At 37.2% G+C, this 17,659-nt stretch overlaps 1 protein-coding gene across 1 annotated transcript in view; it reads right to left on the reverse strand.

The window, feature by feature from the left end:
* Positions 1–17,659, reverse strand: part of arap2 (ArfGAP with RhoGAP domain, ankyrin repeat and PH domain 2) — a 72,885-nt gene that overhangs the window by 44,898 nt on the left and 10,328 nt on the right. Inside the window, exons 4-9 of the mRNA XM_056749589.1 lie at positions 16,088–16,164; positions 14,819–14,874; positions 12,534–12,881; positions 11,581–11,650; positions 7,114–7,234; positions 4,338–4,516 (exon numbers count right to left, since the gene is read on the reverse strand). Coding sequence (XP_056605567.1) covers positions 4,338–4,516; positions 7,114–7,234; positions 11,581–11,650; positions 12,534–12,881; positions 14,819–14,874; positions 16,088–16,164 — 851 coding nt within the window. The remainder of the gene's footprint in view (positions 1–4,337; positions 4,517–7,113; positions 7,235–11,580; positions 11,651–12,533; positions 12,882–14,818; positions 14,875–16,087; positions 16,165–17,659) is intronic.

Raw genomic sequence — 17,659 nt, forward strand, 5'->3', positions numbered from 1 at the left:
TAAAAATATCAACCAATTTTCTAAACTCAAAACTGATTTTAATAGTAGCTAATAACACAATATACATTAGTTAATAACACTGTAACACAATGTACAATGTGTAATATAAATACAGAAGAATTGCATAAAAGTATGCTTCTATGAAGAACTGTATACTATTATATATAATACACGGCATGTCCAAAAAAAGTCACACACTCTTATATTACGCCTTTAGCATTATTTACGGCACGCATTCACTGTGGCATCGTTTCAATAAGCTTCTGCAATCTCTATAAAACGTCCATTTTCTCCCATCCTTTTATTGATGATGTGAAAGTCCCAAAGTCCTCTCCAGCATATCCCAAAGATTCTCAATGGGGTTAAGGTCTGGACTATGTGGCGGCCAATCCATGTGTGAAAATGATCTCTCATGCTCCCCGAACCACTTTTTCACAATTTGAGACTGATGAATTCTGGCATTGTCATCTTGGAATATGCCTGTACCATCAGGGAAGAAAGAACCCATTGATGGAATAACCTGGTCATTCAGTATATTCAGCTAGTCAGCTGACCTCATTCTTTGGGTAAATAACATTGCTGAACCTAGACCTCCAGTCCAATGGGAGGCTCTTGCATATTTGCTTAGTTAAATCCAGTTGGTAACTTTTTTTGGACAGGCAGTGTATTATGTTTTTAATTATATTTTTCATAATTTTATGCATGTTTTGCGTGATTCAAAATGTTTGATACACAAGCTATATTCCCTCCAGTTTCAGTCAAAAGAGGCCTCTGCATTGGGAGCACCTGTGGTGACATAAAGGGATAGTTTACCCAAAAATGAGAAAATTCTATCATCATTTACTCACCCTTAAGTTGTTTCAAACCTATATACATTTCTTTGTTCAGTTGAACACAAATATATTTGGAAAAATGTTAGCAACGGACAGTTGCATCGTTGACTACCATGGTAGAAAAAAATATTGTACTTTTTTAGTCTTCCGAACACAAAATTAGATATTCTGAAGAGTTTAGGAAATCAAACAGTTCCTGCACCTTTGAGTATCATTTTAGTTTTTTCTATGGAAGGCAATGATGGCCCAGAACTTTCAGTTGCTAACTTTCTTCCAAATATCTTTCAACTTGAGGGCGAGTTAATGATGAACAAAAACCAAAAACATCTAGACAACCTCATTTTGCAGCCTAGGCTAAAATTCTAAATTCACATTTAAAATGATCTAATTGCATTTGGATTTTACAGGTTGACCACTAAAGCGTTTGTACTTTAAAAACCAGATTACACTGCCCTCGTGTTTGGGCCTTTTTTTGTGTCCTTTGTTATGGAACGCGTAGTTTAAGTAAGGAAATCAAAAATCGATGTGATGCTTAACTGTAGCGTGGTCACGTGACTGGGGCCCGCCTGTTAGGTTGACTTTCATTACCTTAGGGAAACATCACGCCCTGACCTCAGAGGAGAGAAGGGTACCGCACTTCATCCTCGCCACAAGGGGAAAGAAGGAGAAAAAAAACAGCGTACTGGGCAGCTCGTTCATCTTGTTAAATTAAATACTCCACTTCAGTGAACATGAACCAAGTTACACATCACTACATCTTTCTCCTCTCTCCCTCTCTGCCTCCTTCTATCCTTCTTTCTGCTCCTGTGTGTTTTCTTCATCCCTCAACAGCCACTGCTGTCTTTACCTCCCTCCACTATCACTCCATTATTGTCTTTCTGCCCGGTTCCTCCAGTCTTTATTCGTCTCATTCCTTCACTTCTTGCCTTTTTTTCATCAATATCGGTTTCCCAGATCCTTCTAATATACCTCATTCCTGCACTCTTGTCCATCATACTCTGTTTTTGTCTTTTCTCTTTTCCGCTTATTCCTTTTTTCCATCTCTCTTTTATCGTCCCTCTTTTTTCTCCTTTAACCCATTGCCTACACTCCCCTTTTATTTTTTCTCCTAAATTCCAGTTTTCTTCATTCCCTCTTTTTCCTCCCTCACTCATGTCAGAGCATTTGCCACGGAGAGGATTTAACGTAAAAACAATACAATCAATTTCCATTTTCACTCCTCTCTTTCTATTTCTCGCATGCTAAATCGGCTGACGGAAAACAATTTCCTTGCAGAATGAAGACAAAGATGTTTGCTTGTGCTAATAAGGAAAATAATGAAAGACAAACAGAGATGATAAAGTGTGTGTGAGCGAGTCGCCTCTTCACAATGAATAACGTTCTCAGCTTAATCTCCTTTAAAACTGAGACCAATTGGTTATAGATTAAATCCGTATGCATGTGAGGTGTCATGGTTTGGGTGTTCACATGAGAGAAACGTTACACACTTCTAAACACAAAAATGTGAAAGTTTCCGTTCTTTTACTCCGGGGCAGTTCTGGGGGGGCCCCCGTGTCAGCACACTTGACCACCCCACTGGTCCCCTAAATCTGGAATTATATTTCACCAACACAGAGCAATTTTGAGCTGAACTTGTTTTCAAATAAAAAATGACTGAAAAATAATCATGACAAAAAATATAAGTGTGCCCCTAAAAGCAAAAGTGGCCCGTGCCTGGCACCTGTTATACTGGTCTAGAACTGCCACTGCTTTTACTTCAATTAGAAAAGGTCTTACTCCAAATTGCTTCAGTCTGTCTAATTAGATCCATACAAATAAACTTGATTGGGCCAAGAGAAAATCTATTTTTTAAACAATAAATTTATGTTTACAAACAGACAGACAACATGACCCAGAACACGCTCCTTTACGTTGAACACCGATGCTCGTGATTCTTTTGCCGGATTACAGGGCAGTCACTAGTGAGGTGAAATTTATAGGCAATTATAGGGGCCCCCACTGCCAAGGGGCCTCACAAATTCCAACAGTTATTATATAAAGTCATTTGTATTTTAAATAATTTTAAGACATGAATTGTATACATGAGATTTGAATGAAATCAAAACAATTTTGAATATGCATGTCTCAAAACCAAACCATGGCAAATCCTAACTCCTCCCCCACATCTCATCCTTACACTAATGTTAGTTGGGAATGGGGGAGTCTTAATTTGGAAGGAGTAATTTTTCGGCACCACAAGTCTCAATAGCTAACTCTTGCCATATCATGAAGTTAGTGTTATGCTTATAAACGATTACTACCAAACCTCAATAAATGTTTTGTGGCAAAAGTAGCTGATTCCTAAGTTCATGCACTTGACTAATCTTATGGGTATCTATAGCTACCATGCTAGGCACTATTCTCGTAGCGAGTTGAGTGTAAGTTAGTGATTGCACCTATTACACAATACACCTCACCTGCTCCCGAGTGTGTTTCCGAAAAAATATAACTGCAGATAAGTATTATAGCGTTAGCACGCTAGCTGCTATGTAGCTAGCACAATATACGATTACGCCTAACAACCAGCAGCTACCTCAGAATCTAGTTTGAGCTATTAGTATAGCCCAGTTGTACACCCCGTGGGGGCCAAAAGAGCGCTTTAGTACATGCGCAGTTTATGAAGTGACATGAAGTAACAGCAGTTTCTGCTTAGTCAACAAATTCACGTGTACTGCGCTGACCACGTGGAAGGTTATACAGCAACAGCATTTACGACACTGATAACATACAATTGCGCTTATCAAGCACATGGGGGAACCGTAAGCAAAAGAAAAACATTACAACACTCATGCGTAACTTTTTGCCAGATTCTTACGTAATAAAGACAAAATTAATTCAAACAAATATGACCCACACTTAAAAAACACAGAAGTACACTTGTAGCATAATCTGCATTAGTTACTATTAGTATAATATATCACAGTGATGGTACAGTATTGTTTAAGTACAACATTACATTATACACAATAGTATTCTAGACTTAAAATGTGTAGTATTTGAAAGACTTAAAATTGAAAAAAATATTACTTTTAGAGGGAAAGTTTTAGAGGGATTTTTTTATGTTAACTTCAGTTATTTTATTACAGACTGATTGAAAAGACTTTTATACAGTACTGCTGGTCCTTTTTATATCTGTTTTATTAATCAATGTCTTTTATTATTCTTTTATTAGTTTGTTGCAAGACATCATGTATTTATTTATAAATTTTTCATAAATTCATATAACATTTATAAATATTTAGCTTTTAAAAAACTGTTTACAGAAATATAACCATCTTCTGATAGATGTAAATAGACTAGGTCATAGTGATTTGATGTAGAACTTGATGTCCCTCTATTAGTTGGAAGGTGGTGGGGGCCACATCCCTGCCGGATTAAATATGGTTTCCTGGTTAACCCCCCTTTCTTCAAATACTTTCCAAAACAAACAAACAGACAGATAGATAGAGGCACAAGGAAGACAACCTGATCTGTTTTGGAGATTCTGAAGCTGGTTCTCATGAGGCTGAGGTAGATTCTTCCTTTGAGGCCACGCAGCTCGACGTAGCCGTTCTTGTTTGTGTTACCGTTGCGAGGCTGCTGGGAAATGGAGGATTGGGAGCTCACTGCAGACTGAAGAACCTCTAGCCAATCGTGACGTTCTCCTTAGAGGAAAAACAGAGCATGGAAGGTAAGACAAAGTGTGCATTCCTGTGAAGGTACACTGCATCCTATTTGATGTATGTTAGCAAAAGTGCAGGTATGCGTATAAGCGTGTATGGAGAGACGTGGCACTGTGGGAATACAAGGGAAGGAAAAGTGTCTAATATTATTGTTATACTTTATAAACTTCCAAATCTGCAAACAAAGCAGGTATGCAAAAGCCCCTGTGTCTCATTGAATTGTGCCAGCCTGCCTGCGTGCGTGTGCGTCTGTATGTGGGGAATGAAGCCGGAGAGGTTTCTCTTGTTCTGTGTTTAAATAGGACAACTGGGGCTTGCACAAATTCACTTGCACACACTCAGGCTAGCCAAAAAACATTAACAGCTGGATACTTTTATCCTCAGCAGGTATACAGCACCTGCCACATCCACTGAGGAAAGGTAAAAGAAACCGAAAGAGAGAGAAAGTGAGGTCTAATTGTATTAGAGGTGAGTGTTTCAGCATACAGTGTCTTTTGGACAAGGTTCAATTGTTAAGTGTTAAGTTAAAGAGTTTTCAAGGTGTGCTGGCGTATCGGATATATAATCGCATTTAACTCCTTAACTGAGTACTGTTCTTTAAGCTGCAGTACATCTATATCAATCTGAAAGTGTTCAATTCAACTGATTCAATTTATTAATTCTTGTTTGTGTGTGTGTGTGTGTGTGTGTGTGTGTGTGTGTCTATAGATATAGAAGACCAAATGTTTAAATATGTCATCACAAATAAAACTGAAAATCTGTTAGGATGCTTATAAAACAGTACAATCAAGTCCTGCCTTAAAGAAAGTTCAGCCAAAAATGGCATTCTTGTATCAAACACTCACTCTCGCGTCATTCCAAACCTGTAAGACTTTCTTTCTTCTGCAGAACACTAAAGAAGATATTTTGAAGAACGTTGGTTGGTAACCAAACAACATTGGCCCCCATTGACTTCGATTGTAAAGTCGCAAAATATATTTTGAGTTTCAGATAAGAAAGAGTCATATTCAAATTATAAACAACATAAAAAATCTAGGTGAAGTATTCCTTAAAAATGTTATAAAGTTTATTGGTTTCTACAAATTGCACATGAAAATTGCATTATGTCATAAGCTACAAAATCACAAACCTAAAAATGTGAAATCTCCTCCTCTTATCCATACAAATAAAACTAATCACAAGATATTCTCTCTCACAGAATAGACCTCCACATTTAAAAAATGAACACACAGCCACACGCGCGCACACTCTTGTGTGTCTAAACGCTTAACAGCTTGCTCAATGTCCTACTCTAATTCTCATTCTTGCCTTTTTTTGCTCATCCCACCTCAACACCCACTTCTGGATCTTTCATTCACTTTCATTCTCCACATATCCAGTGTTTGCCTTAAGATTGATGACTCTTTCAGACTGCTGTAAAGCTGTTTAAAGATGCATGAGCAGATCTGACAAGCTCTCTCCCTCTCTCAGTTCCTCTAATGGTCGAAAGTCCAGTTAAATGCATCCCTAAACTTACTTCCCTCAGAATAATTCACTTGTCATGGGTCAGAGGTCATCGCTCAAGAGCCAGGGTGGAAGGAGGAACTGGAAGGCCATTATAAGCAGATATTCTAGGACGACATGGCATGCGACTCTTCTATTAGCCCTTAGATTTACCACAGTAATTACAGCGAGGAAGCGCAGGCCATGTCAATACTGTGGTAATTGATTGGCTCATGACAAACCTCTTGCTCATTCACTGTCGCATTTACTTCAAGGTGTCTGAGAGAGGTGAATAATCTGGGCGGTTCTAATGGCCCTTTAATAGTTACATTTGCTCATGTACAAATATGACATATGAAACTTATGCTTAGAAATTTAAGCAAACATCCCTTAAAAAAGTAGATATTTTAAATTGAAACCATTGTCCTAAATGATTAGATAAAAGTTAGGAACACAAAAACTCCTGCTAAACTGCCATTACGACTTAAACCGATGCCACTAGCAAGTTACTACACTCAATAAACTCCAACAACACCTAAACTTAACATTCGCTAAACTTCTGAAATGCTTACAAAAATTTAATTATATTCTAACAGTGCTTAGAAAATTTCGCTTTTTGTCTGAATTACATCTAAAGCGCCAGACCACACTGTGAACATTTCATTCCATTAAACCCATAAACTGGTATAGAACTAAAAAACCTTTAAAAGGACTTTAAAAATACATTTATAATATATTTTTGGAAACAGGGAACATGTTTTATGAATATTCAGAAGCGAAAGCCTAATAAAATTCACAAGGAATGATGTGACCGCAATATACAGCAATAGCGTGTCTAATGCACATATTCAATCTAAATCTATCACCTTGATTCTATCAGCACTGTGTCAAAATATTTTGAGTTCTGTCTCTGAATCAGTTTGCTATGGAAGATTTACTTTGAGCGGAATTCACATCATTTCTTTTTTAATATATCATAGCGGATATGGTAAAGAGATATAAATACAAGATCAAGTATGAGAGAGGTGGTGAATTGCTTTAAAAGAGATTAATGGAAAGGAATCGAAAAGCAAAAGGAAAAAAGTAAAGAGGCTCACCTTCTTTCTCTGCCCGGAACACGAAGGTTCTGACGGAGGTGATCACCTCGAACTTATTCTCACCCAGAGCACGAACTTGTTTAATTGCTGAAATGGGGATCAGGCCCTTTGAGTACATCTCCTGCGGAGAATGAGAGAGAGACAGTAAAAGGATTCATTGTACACGGTGAATATAAACACACTTTGAGAATCCTTTTTGACAAAAGTTTAGACGCTGTATTTATGCCTCTTATAAACCTATTGATCTAAAGGCTGATGTTTCTTTTTAAATCTAAAATGTTTTTGTTGTTGCTGTGACAGAAAAGAAGAGTGTCTGTCTAGTATCCATACAAACTACTTTGCTTCCGTTTATTTACTGTTCAGGGCTATATTCCAAATAAAGGATGGATGCTTTGAGTAATCTAAAATATCTACAATCATAGTTCCCATAATGTCTATTTCATACTTTTGACAACTACAATTCTATACTGTGTTAAAAAGTTAATACAGAATGAGTAGTAGGTTTGACTGGCAACATACAAAAACACAAATACAACAAACAATTCCACCGAAAAGCTACTCAAATTCAATGTTTATATCAGTTCATGTATTACATCGATCTAACCCATGACCTTGTCAATAACGCCATGCTCTACCAGCTGAGCTACAGGAACCACTAGAGCTGAAATGATGTACAAGTAGATTGATTATATTGCAACATCACTCTCATACACGCCTTGCAACAGAGACCTCAATCCATCCCTAAGACGTCAGCTTGCCATAAAAAAGGAATTGAGCCAAACACAAATTCACACAGGCCTGATCCCGAATACCAGTCCCAAGCTAACAGGCTTGGCACTCCAGTATTTATAGTCTGATGTGTTGTGAAGAAGGATGAGGGAAAGAGGGCTGGTTCTTTAGAAAAAGAAGTGTTTGGTCTCTCTGTGTGCTTCAACTCCAAAGCGGCAGCAGAGCTCTGCGAGACCTGCTTTAGTCTACAGCACTCACATGCACCACTCCAGCCGCTCAGAAACAACGGAGAGTGATGGATAAAAAGAGCAAGCACCGTGGAGAACTAAGAGGAAGAGAGACATGTGGATAAAGAGAAAATGTTAAAAAGAGAGAGATGCGAATGTACAGACTGCCGCGCTCAAATTGCATTCATGCATTTCAAAGCTATTTACAATACATCTACATTTTATCAAGACAGTGTGAATCAAATCCATGACCTTGCCATTGCGTTTTCATTTTATGTATGTTTTTTGTGCCTTTTTACATCATGTATTTTTCCTACGTTTTTTTTACGGATAGGCACAATGTTATGCTTTAGCAATAAAAATTACGATTTTGTCATGGCAATAAAAGTTAAGTTCAACTGAAAGAATGAGAGAAAGATTCATTTCAGCCTGTTCGGCTGGATGTTAATTATTCTGATGACCTTGCACTATTTCTAGAAACTGTCCAACCAGAAATAGAAGATTTAGTAAGGGACTCCCTCCTTAGTTAGCTTCACTAGAAGAAGTAAAACCAAATACAAAAGGCGAGGGAGCATATGAGACAGAAGGTGAGAAAGACAGATTGTGAAAAGGAGATATATATAAAAGGAGATTACTTGATGAAGAACGTAGGACTGAAGAACCAAGAGATCAGGAAAGAAAAGCAAAGAGCGCGAGGAACACCATGAGCGAGGGAAAGAGAAAGAGCGAGAAAGTGGGGTCAGAGGGAGCGGCATCTTCTCAAATTAAAGCAGCATGTTAACAACGACGGCTCCGGCTAACCCTAATTATGGTAGGGGGCAGCCGTCACCCCTCTCAGGGATTCGGCTTCTCTCCCGCTCTCCAATTTTGCATCCCGCAGTAGCCGCAGTACGGCCGTGAACTCTGCGGAGTTTTAATGAGACTTCCTCCGTCTAAATCTGGACAGCGGTGGAAGAGAAGAGAGAGAGAGAGAGGGGGGATGAAAGTGAAGAGGTGTGCGTGTTTATAGGAAGCTAAGTGGCAATAATGAGGCGCTCTCTAAGCTGGCGTTAATTATTCATTGTAATTACGATTTTCAGGGTTGGAACGTTGAAGGGGGCTTAAAAGTAGATGTGCAAACAGGGGCATCCATTAAGAGTTTAGAGATGGTTTAAGTACTTCGGTGTATGCTTATGCAAACACACGCGTGGACAAAAGAGACGTTATAGGAAAGAGTTTTTTTCTGTATCCTTATGCAGTTTAGAGTGAATTAGTGGCTGTGCGCTCCATGTGGACTGTCCTTTATATGCATTTTGATGCTAATAAAGACACATTTAAATGTGCTATATAGCTAAAGGATCTTATTGATAAAGAACAAATTTGTTGAGAGATCTAGAGAGTGCCACAGTGCTATGTGTTTATACCGGTGCTGGGTTAACTTCTACAGTGAGGCCATGGGGACACCAACTGGCCAAAAAGAGCTAATGCACAATTCTGATTTAAAGAGTTCAATGCGAGCTTGTAGGCTGTAGTAAACATCAATAGCTGATCAAAGTTGCATTTTGGCATTCTCCTACACTAGCTGAGACCCACGAGCTCAATGTGGTATTCTGAAAGATCTACCGACATTTAAGTTGTTGGTCCTGGGAATATCTCATTCACCCTAAACTGGATGATTACGTGCCATCGAAACCAGAGTAGGTGGTGAGAAAGGTTTACATTGGCGCTCCCAGGGGACTCCAGACCTTTTCTGGTTAAAGAGGCTTTCGTTGTACTTTAGATTTGAGGAAAGCAATTCTCACCCGAACATCTCCACACACCCTGCCGACTGACAGGTGACATTCTAAACCCCTCTGACACACAGAAAACACACACGCAACTCTGTGAAAGTGCTACTCAGATCCACTGATCTTGCAAACATGGTCGCAAGGTTGATGAAATATAAGGTAAGTTTCAAGAGAGACCATGCCACTTGATCCCGAGGGTCCCGCAGAGAACCAGTGGGAATGTGGTGCTTGATTCTCTCCCACGCTTCAGAAGCTGCACTGTGATTGATAACATCATTATGTGATGTCAAGAAGTGAACAGTAATTAAGATCCATCCAGTTCTATCAGATAAGAAAAAAGAAAACGAGATTGAAAGTGTCCGTTGAGGACAGAGAGTTCCTTTAAAACTTTTAATAGTTTTCTTTATTGATGAGGGGTGTAAGTAGTTACTAAATAATAAATTACTGTAATTTAAGTAAGGGATTATTAAATTTTTCTGTTATTTAATTACAGTTACATCTGGTGCAATTAAACTAAATACTTTGTGTAATATATGTGTGTGTAATCGTGGAATTGACATCAAAATTCAAAGTCTAACTTTAATATATAAAAAATCCATGCTTTAAAATATAATTCTCACTTTTGTAATACTTTAGTCAGTTAAAAATACAACTAAATGTAGTTTTATATTGTTTATTTTAATGAAATTAAAGAACATTTTCAGGTCTATCCTTGAATCACTTAACTAATCAAGGTTGATATAGGATATAGAAAATAATCTGTAATAAGTAATTAAATAATTTCTAGATAGAGTAATTTGTACAGTAATCTAATTACTCTATTGAATATGTAATTAATTACTTTTTCAGTGTAACTTGCCTAACACTGGTGACGGATACATAGAGTTTGGGGTATCTAGGGACCAGATGTCATTGAAACCTCTTTTGAAACCAAACTAGAAAACTTCTGGAACTGCCGAGATGCTCATGGGAAGTCGCTGCAGGAAGGGACAGTCCACTGCACTACATCGTTCAGAATCCAGCAGTTGTAGAAAGTCAGAGACCAAGGGATCATACGATTGAAGGCCCCGAGGAACAAAAGGTGAATGAATTCAGCACGCCATCTCCCTTTTATACCCGGATATCCGGGGGTGGAGTCCGGCATGCAAATTTAATTCGTTTTCAAAACTAGTCAGAAGATGATAGGTTCTCAAGTCAAACCCAATCTGTCGGTTTGACACAACGTCAAGAGACCGACAGAAAGAGAACTATTATATGTGAAGAGATAATACAGAAAGAAGAGTAGAACTGAAAAAGAGGTGTGAGTGTGCTGTTACAGTAAAAGCTGGCACAGGAAGTGCTCTGCTGATGTCTGTCTCTTGATTGGGTTCAAAAGACTATAAAAAACCAACAAGTGTGATTCACACATGCATGCAATGCTCATTCTTCTATCGCTTTAGGGTCCTCTTTATACCCTCGCTTTGATTATATCAACTCATTCCTGCACCCAGCGAGGTTTCTCTCAAACTATGATAATACCATTTCTGCAAAAAGAGTTTGAGGGAATGTCTACAGTTGAGAGAATACTTTTATTCTATGAGAAGTGAAAATAAAGAGAGGGATTTGCAGCTGTTTGGTGGCATGTATATACAAGTTTACATACATGCTGTGCACTAAAAATGGTTTCGGTCATTTCCTCTCAAACATAAACACGACACAACAAAGTCTTGGTCTCTCTGGAAAATTAACAAGTGTGGTTGCTTCACCTTATCGCTGTTGTAGTAAGTGAGATTTCCGCCTTCAAGCTTCACCCATCGTCTCTGAAACACACAGTTCCTACAAATACAAAATGACACAAGTGTCATAATTACAAAACACTGAACTCATGTAATGAGTTTCCACCTATTATTGTTCCATTCACTAAGAATGAATGATTCATGTTTCAAGATTAAAATGACTACTGATAAGTGTTTGAAAAAAATAGTCTCTGTTTGGTCAATACTCTGTCGTCTGCCCAGCGCTACCAATCAACCGCCACTGTGTTTTTGGGCAACGGACGATTAGGAAACAGAAAAAGGAAGTGAGAAAAAATAGAAGAGGAAGGTTATGTTCAACACTGGTTTTAACAGGTTGGTTTTCAAGTATGGAAGCCAATACAACAAGGTGTAAAACAGCATGCTGATCTCAGATCTGTGGGTGTGTGTGGTCTTCAAGTGAAGCATCTTATGCTTTCACAGATCTTGTATTGTTCATTAGGTGAAAATGGACATGAGAGAATTCTATAAAACACACATTTACTTTTACAGTTGAAAGCACAAAGATACTTCAATAATAGCACACACACAAATGAAAAAAAAAGAAAAGAAAACAGAAACGCTGAAATTACGTTTTTTTAAGAGCTATTTGTGATTAATTTGAGAAAGCATATAAGAAGAATAAGGCCACAACTACAGTCAATTGTGATTTAGTGTTGATTCACTTTAAAATGTTTAACTTTAAAAACTTTTTTTCCAATGTAAAAGAATCAAACAATATAAAGTAATTTAAAATCAAGCTGGGGCCAGAAAGATTTTTATAAAAAGTTTAAGTTTTGTTCTTCTTAAAAAATGAATATCATATAGAAAGAAAACCACTTGAGGGTGAGTAAATATTAAAATAATTTTCATAACTGAAACTATGACATGCGCTTTAGTGATAGATCAGAGTGCATGGCCTTTACCCTTGTGGAGAGAGTTTGTCCAGCCAGCCTGCTTTGACAGCAGTTTTGGGAGCTCCATAAAAGCAGGCATAGGGTGAAATGGAAACGTCTTTTTGAATGGAAGGTGCAACTAGGCCTGGCAAGTCATCCATTAGTACACTGTATATTTCATTCTCTTCTGTTTGTCGCACAACTTGTTGACCAGGGCTGGTGAGAAGGTTCGTAGGTTGTTTAGAAGAGCTTTCATTGACTGATTCCTTGCTGACAGTAAATTGTAGAACAGTGGAGTAATCATCATCATCTTCAATGTAATGTTTGGAAGGATCTTGCTTGTTATTGTTCAGTTTTTCTTTGGATTTTGTCTCCTTCCTGAAAAGATAAAGGATTTGTTTTGATTTCAGATTGGTTTAGTCCATTAGCAAGGAAGAAACCCAAATTTGTGTCTATATTTGTATTTGGTCTAGAAAATTGTTTGAAAATCAGTTGTCACAACGTAAACAAGTTTACCTGATGAACAACAGAACAAAATATTTTTTGTTGGCTGAACATACAGTAAATAAAGAATATAGATTGATTATTTTAGAACAAACAAATTAGTTTGTCTTTTACTACAATTGTAATTTTTTTCTGCCTCAGACAGACCAAAACTTTGATCAAATAACAGTTTGTGTTAAGTGCATTTATACCGGTTGTGCCGTTGTGTTACACTTACACCTCAACACACAAACCTCAACCATCAAAAACCATCATTCATTAAAAAAACTCTAAACAAAATGGATAATTAACAGTTATAACAATAATAAAGCATACATTGAGCCAGCAATAAATGAAACACAAATCTTTAAAATAAAAACACAGAATTGAACTGCTGCAATGCAGCATGTTCTTTCGGGAACTTTTCAACTCAGTTTTGCAAGTTGGGAAAACCTTCTCACACATTTTTGCCAAAACTTGAGAATCCAGTCAACAACATAATCTTTGTTAGAAACATTTCTATACACAGTATATACACTCTTAAAAATAAAGGTGCTTAAAATGTTCTTCACAGTGATGCCATTTAACTCTTTCACCACCATTGACGAGTTATCTCGTCATTTAAAAGAAAACGCTTCCCCGCCAAAGACGAGTTTTTACAGCAATCAGTGTTTGTACTGTTGTACAGCAGGTGGCGCTATTACACACCACTGGGGAAAAGTACAATATCCCAGAACCTAGAACGTATATGTTTTAGCGGTTTTTAATGATTGTTCTGAGTGGAATCTGAGCGAAATCTTTGACAAAAAACTTTATTATCTCAGCTGTTTAATCAAAATGATGCATTATTGAAGAAACCTACCCACATCTACGGAGTGATAAAAACGAACAAATGAAGATTGGAGAATACGGTTTCTTTTGTTTAAAAGCTGAAACTCTGTTCTTCCATTTGACATATTGTTTGTCCATATATTCTTTACAGAAAATTTACTGTGAGCCATTAAATTTGGGTGAAAATGTTAAAAAACGCTGGCGAAGGCTGGCAGGCTGGCGGCGAATGAGTCAAGAACCATTTTTACTTCCACAAAAAAACATTCAGTCAAAGGTTCTTTAAAGAAACATCTCCTTTTTACTTTTTATAATCAGATTAATCTTTTTCCGCCACATAGAAACTTTTGTGAAACAGGAAGGTTCATTAGATGTTAAAGGTTCTTTATGGAACCAAAAGGTTCTTCTATGGCATCAGAAGAAAATTAGAAGCACATTTTTTTTTAAGAGTGTACAGATCAATAATTTGAATTCTTTAACAAAAAAATGTTCAAGTTAGTTTCTTTTCTTTTCAGGGAGAACATTTAGCAAGTTGGAAGTAAAATTTATAAAGTTGACTCAAAAGTAATGTTGCATCATTCCCATTACTTTATCATGTGGTCTATAGTATGTTTTAAATCATGACTAGATTTACAGTTTGATGGACACCGGTCAGACATTAATAATCATGAAAATAAAATAAAAAATAGCAAACAGTTACAAACAGTTAAATTTTTGAAATTCAGTGCACAAAAGATGCAAAAAAATAGGCTGTTTGCATAAACAGATTAGACTAGTCTTAGAAGTTAGTCATCCAATTATTTTCTTCAAGACTGGTTATACCTTCTTTAAATCAGTTACATAAATTGGTAGATTTGGCTAATTTAAATCTGAAAAGAAGCCCTAACTAATTTCTAGTCAGTGAGACTAGTTATTAAGATGCTGCTAAGTAAATGCTCCTGGGACCAGGTGTCAGGAAACATGTCTAAAAGGCTGAAGGAGACTGAGGTTAAAACATTGGTTACCTCAACTCCAGGTTCTCCTTTATGTCTTGATTGAACATTACGTCTTTTTCCATTTCCTCAAAAACAAACACAAACAATCATTACAAATTGTACAATACACTTCTGAACATGTCTATATATAATATTTAAAGGGACAACTCACCCAAAAATGTCTGTCATCATTTACTCACCCTTGAGTTGTTCCAAACCTGTATAAATTTCTTTGCTCTGATGAACACAGAGGGAGAATTTTTTGAAGTAAGCTTGTAACCAAACAGTTCTCGGGCACCGTGGTAGGTAAAAAATACAATGTTAGTCTAAAGAGAACAGTTTGCTTTCCTACATTCTTCAAAATATCTTCTTTTGTGTTCAACGGAACAAACAAAGATAAATAACTCAACCATTTTACCTACTATGGGAGTCAATGGTGGCAAGAACTGTTTGGTTACATTTTTCTCAATATCTTTTTTACATATAAATTTACACAGATTTGAAACAATTTGAGGGCGAGTTTGTTTTTTTGGTGAACCGTTCCTTTAAATAAAGGCTTACATGTATAACCCTATTGAAACTACAGTTGTTTATTTCTGAAACAAATCACATGTTTAAGTGCTAGCATTTGTGCAAAAGTATGCTATAAATGCAATAAAAGAGAAAGTTGTTTACATCAGTTTTAGTCCTCCCTTTACCTACAGGTAACAGGAAGTGCCTTATTTTGCCCTGTGGTGAATATTTAGTTTCAATTGTCCCACCTGCTTGCAACAGGAAATTATATGTTTTAAACTGTGATGCACTCATACTAGAACAAGTGCTAAACATGATGGCAAATTAACAGAAACATAATAAAGCAGTGGTTCCCAAACATTTTTTGAAGGGCCCCCTTTAGTAGGAAATCATGTTTTCGAGCCTCACAGGCTCCCCACCACCTTAGGGTTGTTCCGATTGATGATACTATCGTGTATAGTCGATACTTTTGTTTACCGATGATACTTTCGTCAGCTTGTCATTTATAAATGCGTAAATTGCAAATTGCATTTAACCACACTTGTGGTTACTGTGGTTTTACTATGAATAAACCCCAAATTTTTGGTTAATATAGTCAAAATATAGTTTAAACACTACTAATCCCCAATATGGGCTCGATCAATGCTGCTTGTAGCTTTATGATTTCACATTTCATTCATTCTCAAATTAAAACCCTTGCTGAAACTATAAATAAACAGGAAGCTGTACAGCTGTCAATACATCAACCCTGGCAAGTTTTAATAACAGGTTAGTGCAAATGCTCACCGGTTTGGTTTCTGCTGAATTGTACAAAAAAAGCTCTCCATAGGGGGCAATGGGAGACAAGGTCCTTTGAAGTGAAGCTGTAATTAACACAACAGAAATTTATCATTATGACAAACTTGTTTTGGAGACATAGTCTAGAGAATAGGGTAAGAAGATGAGAGTAAGACAAAGAGAGACAACGGCAAAAAGGAGCAAGCGATAAAAGTACAAGCATAAAATAAGATCCCACACATTCTCCTTTAGCGCAGCCGGCTTGGAAAATGTACCAAAGAGGGTGCAGCTTGGGTGACTGGTTGTCAAGGTGACAAATGACCACCATATCTCTGCGGAGACACTAAGGGACAGTATGAATTCCAAACCGTTCCCTCCGGACAGACACACACATAGATATATAGCTATAGACAAGGCCCCCCGCTAGATAATAGCGTATACTGTAGGCTGTTTGATCTAGACAGCAGTATGTAATCTATGATGGAACTCAACTGTATTGTATCACATCTTAACCCAGTAGCAGTGGTGTCATTTTATATCAGCATCATCATTTATCATTATCAAGAGTTGACCTTCTAAGTACAGATGATACACTTTCTCTTTCTTTTTTATCTTTTGGCCCTGATTGGTGCTTTGCAACCTCTCTTATAAAAGAACGTTTTACCGGATGATTGTGTCAATTGCTTCCTTGAGTATTTCTCCACTTTCTCTTAATCCAAAGATGCTAAATCAATATCTTTTTTCTAGCAAGACATTGATTTTTTGAAAGGAATAATACTTTACCATCTCTGTTTTCTTCCTTAACACTTTCCCCGCCAAAGACGAGTTTTTACGGCAATCAGTTTTTGTACTGTTTTACAGCAGGTGGTGCTATTACACACCTTTGGGAAAAAGTACAGAATCCCAGAACCTAGAACTTATATGTATGTTTTAGCGGTTTTTAATGATTGTTCCGAGTGGAATCTGGGCGGAATCTTTGACAAAAAAACGTTAATTATCTCAGCTGTTTAATCAAAGTGATGCATTTTCGAAGAAATCTACCCACATCTAAGGAGTGATAAAAAACGAACAAATGAAGTGGCAACTCTTTTTAAAAAGGCTGGCGGGGAATGAGTTAACAAACTAATTCTCAGGTTCCCCGCACACTTTTTTTGTGTGGAACTTTTAACTTTCTCTAAAACTTCATCTACCTTTCCATTACATTGTATTCTCTAGAGAGTAAAAACAGGATTAGGTTGTAGATGTAGTAGATATAGGCATTTATTAAACCACTATCGCACCTAAGCTGGGTTTCTGCCTTCAGTATAACTCCCAATTCCCGACCACACACACAGTGTCTCACTCAAACCATTTCCCACCTATTCCTCTAGGATTCCTCTTGGATGCAGTTACACACACAGAAACGCGCTCGAAACAAGGGACACAATGGAACATTTCAAAGCCAAACGCTGTTTCAAAAGGGAAACACAACTCTTCACAGTATCAAGTTTGGAAAACTAGGCCTCTCCGAATGAATGCATTATGAGAAAAGAGAACACTTCATACTAAGATTTCAGTATCAACTTTCACCCATTGTACATT

The sequence above is a fragment of the Triplophysa dalaica genome, chromosome 1 (assembly GCF_015846415.1).
Source record: "Triplophysa dalaica isolate WHDGS20190420 chromosome 1, ASM1584641v1, whole genome shotgun sequence".
Lineage (NCBI taxonomy): Eukaryota > Metazoa > Chordata > Actinopteri > Cypriniformes > Nemacheilidae > Triplophysa > Triplophysa dalaica.